Source organism: Rhincodon typus, chromosome 33 (genome assembly GCF_021869965.1).
Source record: "Rhincodon typus isolate 14 chromosome 33, sRhiTyp1.1, whole genome shotgun sequence".
Taxonomy (NCBI): domain Eukaryota; kingdom Metazoa; phylum Chordata; class Chondrichthyes; order Orectolobiformes; family Rhincodontidae; genus Rhincodon; species Rhincodon typus.
The window spans coordinates 31982942-31993180 of NC_063364.1; the positions used below are offsets into that span (position 1 = coordinate 31982942).

The following is a 10239-nucleotide window of genomic DNA, read 5'->3' on the forward strand; positions in this document are numbered from 1 at the left end:
GACCCTTCTTTCTGAAGAAGGGTCTAGGCCCGAAACGTCAGCCTTCCTGCTCCTCTGATGCTGCGTGGCCTGCTGTGTTCATCCAGCTCTACACCCTGTTATCTCAGATTCTCCAGCAAATGCAGTTCCCACTATCTCTGAAACATATCAGAAAGTGTTTCCTTGCATCGTCAGAAATACCAAAATCAATGAAACACATCTTTGAAAAGTACAGCCTGCAAAGCAGACTGAATAAAATCCCCCACTATTTTAATATTGGTGTTAATGCTCTTTAACTGGAAAGGGTTAATACGCCATTTGGACTGAGGACAGGGAAATTTTATACAGAGATCGCAGCAATTCACAGGTTTCTACAGTCTCTTATTGCTGTTAACAGCGCAGCAGTTCAGGAAAAGCAAAGAAAAAAGGGGAAGTAATTTACCTATTTTGTCTTCTACAAAAACAATGGTGAAATATGAGTATAATATGTTCTTTCTCTGATTCTGGAGGTCAAACAAATAAAGTGTGTTTACACTCCACCATAAAATTGAAGCTGGTAGTCCACCATCCTCTCAGCGCTGCACTGGGACTGTCAGAGGTGACAACTTACAGAAGAAATGTTAAACCAAGGCCGTATCTGCTCTGTTTTCTGCAGTGTCCTGATTAATATGTACTCCACAATCAAACGTGCTAAAATGGCTTATTCCTTTTTGCTCCCCTTGTTTTGAAATATCTTTCCTCCTTTACCTGTAAAACGTATACAGTAATGAAACTATACATCGAACCCGAGAACAGTGAAGCTAATGCTTTGGAGACAATATGAACTTCTACTCATCCTGTCAGTTTGAAGATTTTTGAAGTGGTTTATTTTTATTAAGGACACCAGGGAAGATAACAGCATTAGATTAGCCATCACTGAGTTCCGAACCAAATCATAGATGGAAATCAATAAACCACTGCTAATTTTGTTAGTTATATGCCAAGAACAACCACAAAAATATTTGTATGGATATAAAAATGGTAAGAATTAGAAGCAAAAATACTAACAAATCACATGCAGAATTAAGACTGACTCAGAAAAACCTGGCTCTACCTTAAATTCAGGAATACCATGCAACTACCATTAAGTGATAGTGTTTCTCACTTAACGGGGGTAAGTGCACAACAAGGGACCTTTTACAAATGTCAGAAATTATAGCACAGAGGAAACACATCCGACCTTTGCTCTAAAACTGGTGTCTATGTAATCTAATTTCTCTACCCTCTCTTTTTATAGGGCATGCAAACCATATATTTGATTCCTCCTTCTGTAAACTATAATACATGGAGTCAATCACCTCAGTACCAAGTACTTTACATGCAAAATAATGCCAAATCCTGTAATTAGATAGGTTTTGCTAAAATTTTCCATCCCAATCTGAGGCAGCTTTCACTTGCAAACAGCTAAAATTTCTCTTGATCAGTGATTTACAAGAAAAAGATCCAGCTTGAAATGCTTAATGTATGTTTTGGGGCGGTGGGGGTGCAGAGATAGACAGTAAAGAGAAGAAACACTGGTTGTTACTATACTACGTTCCAGACGTTCAATATACATTATACAGTGCTTTGTATCCAATTATCATCTATTTAATACAGACAGGAAGGAAGGGAGAGAAAAGGTGGCCTAAGCGTATCCTGATTTTTTGACCAAACAATGAATCAAGTGAAGTTGCGTCCCAAGTGGATATATGTGTGTGCCACACGAGCCATCTGCCTCGGTGTTTCAGGAATAAGTGAGTTTCAAAGAGGAACTTTAACTCCATTTCTCTCTCCATAGATGCTGTCACAGTTCAGTCACTCCAGCACTGTCTGCTTTCGTTTCAGAATTCCATCATCTACAGTATTTTGCTTTTATAGAAATAAAAAGTCAGTGGATTGAAGTACTGGAGGGATACCAAATCTGTCAAACCTTCCCTATGCACAAATCAACATTCTTCAGGAAAGGAAGGAAAGAGACAGCACGGTGGCTCCGTGGTTAGCACTGCTGCCTCAATGCACCAGGGACCCGGGTTCAATTCCACCCTCAGGTGACAGTGTGGAGTTTACACATTCTCCCCGCGTTTGCGTGGGTTTCCTCTGGGTGCTCCATTTCCTCCCACAGTCCAAAGTGCAGGCTAGGTGGATTGGCCATGCTAAAATTGCCTGCAGTGTTCAGGAATGTGTAGATTAGATGGGTTATAGGGGGATGGGTCTGGGTGGGATGCTCTGAGGACTGGTGTGGACTTGTTTGGTCAAAGGGCCTGTTTTCATAGTGTAGTGAATCTGTGAAAATTTACTGATTGGCCCCTTAAGTTCCACCGCTCAAGGTTCATACTGATGCCTTGATAAGCATTGCCTAAAAATACACCTTACTGAAACTAAGATGTGGAAGTGCTGGTGTTGGACTGGGGTGGACAAAGTCAGAAGTCACTTCACCTGACAAAGGAGCAGCGCTACGAAAGCTTGTGATTTCAAATGAACCTATTGGACTATAACCTGGTGTTGTCCGACTTCTCACTTTATTGAAACTAAGAGGAATCTCTTTTGGCTGTTTGATGAAGATGTGTTTTAACACTTTCCACTCAATGGTGAAGGTTTCTTACCAGGAAGTCTCTAAGGTCTCGATCAGCTGTGTAGCAACAGATGTGGTGCAGTTCTCTCTTCACATCAAAACCCTAAAAGCAAAAAGAAGCATCAGTGCTGTTCTGAAAACATAGTATCCTCCAATTCAGCCCCATTTAAAACTGTTAACTGTACAACTGAAGCAGTTCCATTGTTATTTATTGATTTCCATTACATACCATATTTTTTAAAAGTTCCCTCGCTTCCTGCAGGTCTTTTTTCAAAAGACATTCGTATGTAAGGTTTAAACCAGCTTGCAAGAGTTTGTTCAAATCTTTCATAGATTTCTGTTGGACTGTGAAATAGCCCTGAGCTCGCGGAATCTGATTACTGAGTACAGCATCACGAACGACTTCCTGCAAGAAAAATCCAAATGTAAATAAAATGTATCTGGATGATAGAATACCTGAACACTCAAATACTAGACTCTCCATCAATATTGTCCTACCACACAGATTAAAATAAACAAGTTAGTTACAGAAAAAAAGTATAAGCTTTAGAATCAATCTACACTGCAGTCATTCATTAAAGATTTATATCCCAAGCTACTATAGTTAACATTCACTATTTTGCAACAGAAGTAAAAATTCCACCACTGGGATATAGGCTAAGGAATGAAAATCAGCAGGTGGAAATGAGTTATAACAGGACAGCATTGAAACAATCAACTGAGTCAGCAAAGTGCTGATATGCAGACTAATGTGTAGCTTTTGCTTCTCTATTCATTGAGAATGAAAGGGAAAATGCCCTCACCAAAAGTAATTATATGGTTTTGCCTACTGCCACTTTGATAATATAGTTTAGAGAAAACACTTAATTTTATGGCTTTTTTTTGCTGACATTTCTAAATCCTACCATTCCATCTTCTTTTCCATAAAAGCAACTGGGGGAGTTTTGTTTTTATAAATTTATCTTGAACGTCATGTCAATCCAATGCATGTTTTTTTTCTGTGGCACTCAATTAACATTAATCAACGTCAGATTTTAAAAAGTTCAAGGCTGGCATGTATTTCCCATCACTATTTATAAATAACTGCTTGCTATAATGGGCAGGTAGGCCTTTTTAGACGGTAGTCAGCTGAAGTCAAGATAGGCAATACTGAATAATTTTTGAGAAGATTTGTAGCTCAGGTTGTGGATGAGGTTGTTGATTTGTTTGCTGAGATGGTAGGTTGGGTTACAGACATTTCGTCACCATAATAGGTAACATCATCAGTGCACCTCTAATGCAGGTCTGTCCCGCTTGTTATTTATGTGGTCTGGTTTGATGTGGTGATATTCGAATGAAAGGCCAGCGGTGAGCTCCAGACCAACATATACGGACCAAATACTTAATTACAACAGCAACCACACCAACACCCACAAACAGAGCTGCATCAGAACTTGGCTCAAAAGAGCCATAACACAGTGCAGCACCCCGGAACTGTGCAAAGCCGAAGACGAACACCTCCACAGCGTCTTTAAAAACAACAGCTGCCCAAAAAGCGTAGTCCACCAATACTTATGCAACAGACAACAGCAGGAAGACACAGCATGCCCGGATACACTAGTCACCCTGCCATACATCAAGAACACAGATGACCAGCAGACTATTCCGACCACTAGGAATCATGGTAGCACCAAACCCACAACTACTGACAAGAACAAAAGGATCCCATACCCACAACAGGATCAATGTTATATATAAAATCCCATATAAGGACTGCCATAAACACTACGTCGGACAGACTGGGAGAAAACTAGCTATCAGGGTACATAAGCACCAACTAGCTACCAAGAAACATGAGCAACCGTCACTCATTTTCATACACGCGGACAAAGGCAGCACCAATTTGACTGGGATAACATAACCAGCCTAGGACAAGCCAACCAAAGACACGCACGGGGATTCTTAGAGGCCTGGTCCTCAACTGGAACTCCACCAACAAACATGTGAAAATAGACCCAGTATACCAACCACTACAAAGCAGAACCAGAAACGAGGCCAACTACCACATCAGACTGGGCCACATAAATAACAAGCAGGACAGACCAACAACACTTCATTGGAGGCGCACCGATGATGTTACTAGTACGGTGTCGAAACATCAGCAAACCAACCTACCAGCTCAACGACCAAATCAACAACCTCAATACTGAATAAAAATCTCAAGTCACCCTTCCAAAAGGACATTGCTGAACCAGTCGGGTTTTTAAGACAACCCAGAAGTTTCAGAGCCATTATGCACCAACGACAATGGATGACTAATCCAGAACCCCAGGTTAATGCTCAGGGGAGATGGGTTCAAATCCCACCATGACAAATGGTGAAAACTGAATTCAATAAAAAAAAAATCTAGAATTAAACGATAGCCTAATGGTAACCATGTAACCGCTGTTGACCATTGTAAAGACCCATCGGAGTCAGTAATGTTCCTTAGGGATGGAAATCTGCCCTCCTTACCTGGTCTGGCTTACATGTGACTCCAGACCCACAGTGATGTGGTGGATCTTAACTGCCCTCTGAAATGGCCCTTGCAAGCAATTAGGGATGGGCAATAAATGTTGGTTCAGGCAGTGATGTCACATGTCACGAACAAGTTTAAAAAAAATGCCAGCTTTTTATTGCAAGATTTCTTCCTTTGAAAAAAACTCATTCTTAAATTGGCCATGAAGAGTTTATATACATTAGTTATATTCCCACAGCATTCGTTAGAGAGACAACTAGTAGGGGTTTAAACTGAGGGACAACACAGCTCAGATGAGGGGAGAGGTTGAGAGGGAAAATTTTTCATGGTAACCTCAGCCACTACGGGAATTGAATCCATGTTGTTGGCATCACTTCCTATCGCAAACCAGCTGTCCAACCTTCTCTGGATTATTAGTTCAACTATTACCACTCCCACTTATTACAACTGAACACTTTATGGCTATTATTTCAAACTAAGCTGCACTGGCCCTGCATTGACAAATTAATTCCAATGAAGGGAAGTATAAAGGTAGTGTAGTTTGGTCAGAAAAATAAGACCCTCCACTCACTGGAAAGTGATGTGATAAATGGGGTACAGGAGCTCTGGGATTGACAGTTATTAAGACATAAAGTAGCCAACACATATTAGACCATAAGAATATAGAAATAGGAGCAGGAGAAATGCATTAGGTCTGTCAAACCTACTTCGCCGTTCTATATGTTTATCACAGACAACACTTTATGATGATGCAGAAGACTACATTAACAGAAAAGGATTCCATTCCAAAGTGCAAGTCATCTGTGATCATCAGTACATGTTAGAAATCTGTGACAGGTACTGTGGTAGCTGTCATGACGCCTATATCCTTCTGAACTCTCGTGTTCCTGGTTCTTTTCAAGGGCCGGATGCCTTACAAGGATGGTGACTGGAAGAAAGGGCTACTCTCTGCCACAAGGTTAATGACTCTGTTATGCAATCTCATGACTGAGACCAAATATAAATATGATACAGCCTAGGACCACAGTGGAGCTAAAGTTAAGGTTCCAATACTTGCATCAGTTTAAGGGGTGGGATCTCACAATGCACTCCAGACAGAGTGCCACATAACCCTTGCATGCTGTGTTCTGCACAACTGGCGCATGCAAAGACAAAAATATGTTGGACTCTGAAGAGCTGGGAGAGAAGCAGCAAACATCTGAGGAGAACAGGGACACGGAACAGGAGGAACATCACCTTCCACATGATAGGGCACTGCAGCGTGAAGCACAACAAGCCAGACAGGAATTAATTGATATCTGGTTCTGGTATATGTGAGCGGAGTACAATGATCATTTATTAACTGTAAATGTGTTGATGCCCAAAGGCAAGCAGTCCCTGTCTGCTCCAAGAGTCAAATGCATCTTCTGTCAGTTTGTTTTTTACTCACTTTGCTGTTGCTGAATAAAAGTGAATGCTTGAATCGCTTGAAGGCTTTCCTGTATACAATCGTCCCACTTTAGATCACAGAACTGTGCAGCACAGGAACAGGCCCTTTGGCCCACAATGTTGTGCTGAACGTGACGTCAAATTAAACCAATCCCTTCTGCCTGCCCTTGGTCCATATCCCTCCATTCCTTGCATATTCAAGTGCTTATCTAAAAGTCCCTTAAATGCCCCTATCATATTTGCTTCCATCACCACCCCTGGCAGCGCATACCAGACTTCTAAAAATCTGTTAAAAATTTGCTCCTCACATCTCCTTTGAACTATACCCCTCTCACCTTAAATGCATGCCCCCTAATATTACGCATTTCAACTTTGGGAAAAAGATTCTGACCATCAACCCTACCTATGCGTCTCATCATTTTATAGACTTCTATCAAGTCTCCCCTCAGCCTCCACAGCTCCAGAGAAAACAACCCAAGTTTTTCTCACCTCTCATTATAGCTCATACCCTCTAATCCAGGCAGCATCCTGATAAACCTCTTCTGCACCCTCTCCAAAACTACTACTTGTAATGTGGCGACGAGAATTGAATGCAGTTCTCCAAGTGTGGCCCAACCAAAGTCTTCTAAAGCTGCAACATGACATTCTGACTCTTAAACTCAATTCCCCAAACAAAGGCAAGCATGCCATATGCCTTCTTTACTACTCTATCTACTTGCGTAGCCACTTTCAGGGAGCTGCGGACTTGAAAGCCAAGATCCCATTTTGAATAATAAGATGTTGTGTTACACTGGACATTGGGGAAATAGCAGCATTCACTTAGATAGAATTCTAAGATGGAATAAGGCAAAGGATGGATAAGCTTCGCTGTGTGGCTCTTAAATAGTAACAGACGCAAAAATGTGCATTTCCACTTGCAATGAGGAGTCACCATGCCACCTGCATGCCACCAGAAGTGGTTGTTTTTGGTTATCCTCCCACTAGATTGATGGTGAAATGCAACTCTGGACTGGCTGCACTTGACCAGGTGCAAGACTGGGTTTTAAAGATGGTGGTGATGCCAGGGACCCTGGAAGATCCTGGCAGTGATGAGTACTCATGCCTACGGTATGCGGGCAAATAGAACAAGTGGGGCATGGCACATAGATAATGAGACAAGGTTGGGAAGATAGCACAAGAACACTTGTAAGGCCTCAAGAGAGGAACCCTCCATGAAACTTGCTAAAATTGACAATTAGCCAATTTCTGGTAAAATTCAGCTCGGTTTCTCAGCATATGCCTTGTCAGCCCCTTCATAATCTCAGATGTTTCTAGTAGATCACCTCTGATTCTGCTAAACTCCAGAGAATACTGACCCAATTTGCTCTGCTTCTCATTATAGGAGAACCTTCTCACCGCAACAATCAATCTAGTGTGCTTTTACTGTACTGATGCCAATTCAAATAGAAGCTTCCTCAAATGCAGTGAACAAAACTGCACATATTCTAGATGTGTCTCTGCAAAGCCCCACAGAATTGTAGCAAGACTTCTTTATTGCCCTACTCCAATCCACTTGCAATAAAAGGTCAAAGTGTAATTTGCATTCTAGTTTCTTGCCATACCTGTATGCTAACTTTTTGTTTTCCTTGGAAATCCTTCTACAGCCACCTGGTTTCTCTTTATATAGCCTGTGGCCCTAAAATTTCCAAATTAGTCAAATTATCATTTCCTTTTCAGAAAATCATGGTGACTTTTTCTGATCATTCTATGCTTTTCTAAGTACATTGTTCACAATAATAATACGAGATTGGACAGGAAAGACCAAACAGGCTGAGGATTTTTTCCTCTGGAAAATGGGAAGGCTAAGGAGTGACCTGATAGACATCTGTCTGTTTATTGAGAAGTTCAAAATGTTAGACATAAAGAAGAGGTTCCATTTGAAGTGGAATCAAATCCAGGAGCCATAAATAAGACAGTTACTAATAAATCTAATGAAGAACTCAGGGAAAACTTCTTTAAAAGAATCACATAAATATTACAGTGCAGAGGTCGTCATTCGGCCATTATATTTGTACTGGCTCTCCAAATGAGCTTCATGAATTGGTGTCGTTCTCCTGCCTTTTTCCCGTAGCCTTGAACATTATTTAAATGAAAAACAATCACCTAATGCTCTTCAGAACGCCTCAATTGAACCTGCCTCCACCACACTTTCAGGCAATGCATTCCAGATCACTTTAAATCCGTGCCTTCTCATTCTTGATTCTCTTATGAGTGGGAACAGTTTCTCCTTATCTCCTCTATCCAGACCCCTCAATTTTGAAAACGTCTATCAGATCTCCTCTTAGCCTTCTTCTCTCCAAGAGAAACAATCCCCATCTTGCTCTAATCCACCCTCAAACTGAAGTTTCTCATCCCTGGAACCATTCTTGTAAATATACCCTGTGGTTTGCAAGATTGTGGAAATCACTACTACAAGGTATAACTGAGGTTAATAGCATAGATGCTTAAGGGCATGCTGGATAAATATGTAAGGGAGAACGGAATAGGAAGCTTATTTTGATAGGTTATATGACAGTTGTAGTGGCATGGTTCTATGTTGTAGAGTTGATACAATTAATTTCACGATAAATCACAAGTTAAATAATTATTAATTCAAGTACTTACATTAGTATTTAGATTGTTCCACTTTCTGTAAGCTTGATTACCATCTGGTAATGCATTTTCTTCATCCAGGCAGTCACTAGTTACAGTTTCATTTGGAGGTGTTCGAGGATATTTCTTCATAAATTTACGGAGCTTGATAATATAACTGGTCAAATGGTCCACACATTTTTGCTTGTACTTGTCCAACTCTGAAAATATACAACATTATTTTGGCAACAGAATTCAAACTCACTCCACCATAGAGAAGAATCCCCCTCAAACCTGCAGTGTGTTAAGATGACCCAACACCACCTTCTCACTGCCATTAGGGATGGGCAATAAATATAACATTACAACATTAAAAAGGGAGCATTCTCCGGCTGTGGATAAAGAAAATATAAATTCCAGTGGTAGGAAAGAAATATTTATCAAACAACATAAAATTGATATTCTATTTTTAAACTGTAAATGCTAAATTAAGTTATGTATTGTGTGAAATATCTTCAATTATTTCACCAATTGCATAAGGGATTAATATTCCATGCCAGATAATGAATGCAAGTCAGACTACACTTTGGAAATAATTATTATTTCAAGGGATGTATGCGTGCCTAGAAAGGCCAGCATTTGCTGCCCGTCCCTAACTGCCCTTGAACCGAGTGGTCTGAAACTTTAGTGGACCAAGAGTTAACTAATCACTGAGTCAGAAGTCACTTAGGGCCAACTGGTTAAGGACAGAAAACTTTGTTCCTAAGAAAGGACATTTTGTGAACCAGATGGGTCTTCACAACAGTAACCATTACGGAGATTAGCTTTATATTGCAGCTTTATTAATAGAAGAGTACTAGGCCAGTAACATAACAGACCCGTAAAGGTGAAATCAGGCCATTCAGCCCACTGTGTCTGCACCAACTGCATTTTTTTTTATTTTAACCGATTTTTCTCAATCCAGGGATAGGAACACTACCACTGCGCCACAAGAGGATCCCAAATTAGAACCTCACGACGGCTGTGCATCAAACCCAGCTTAATGGTTTGGAACAGAGATAGTAGGAACTGCAGATGCTAGAGAATCCGAGACAACAAGGTGCAGAGCTGGATGAACACAGCAGGCCAAGCAGCA

At 40.7% G+C, this 10239-nt stretch overlaps 1 protein-coding gene across 1 annotated transcript in view; it reads right to left on the bottom strand.

Moving 5' to 3' along the window:
- LOC125486780 (spatacsin-like) overlaps window positions 1–9321 on the bottom strand; it is an 11001-nt gene extending 1680 nt beyond the window's left edge. Inside the window, exons 1-3 of the mRNA XM_048615761.1 lie at window positions 9138–9321; window positions 2799–2975; window positions 2601–2672 (exon numbers count right to left, since the gene is read on the bottom strand). Coding sequence (XP_048471718.1) covers window positions 2601–2672; window positions 2799–2975; window positions 9138–9257 — 369 coding nt within the window. The 5' untranslated portion in view covers window positions 9258–9321. The remainder of the gene's footprint in view (window positions 1–2600; window positions 2673–2798; window positions 2976–9137) is intronic.
- Window positions 9322–10239: the final 918 nt, after the last annotated feature.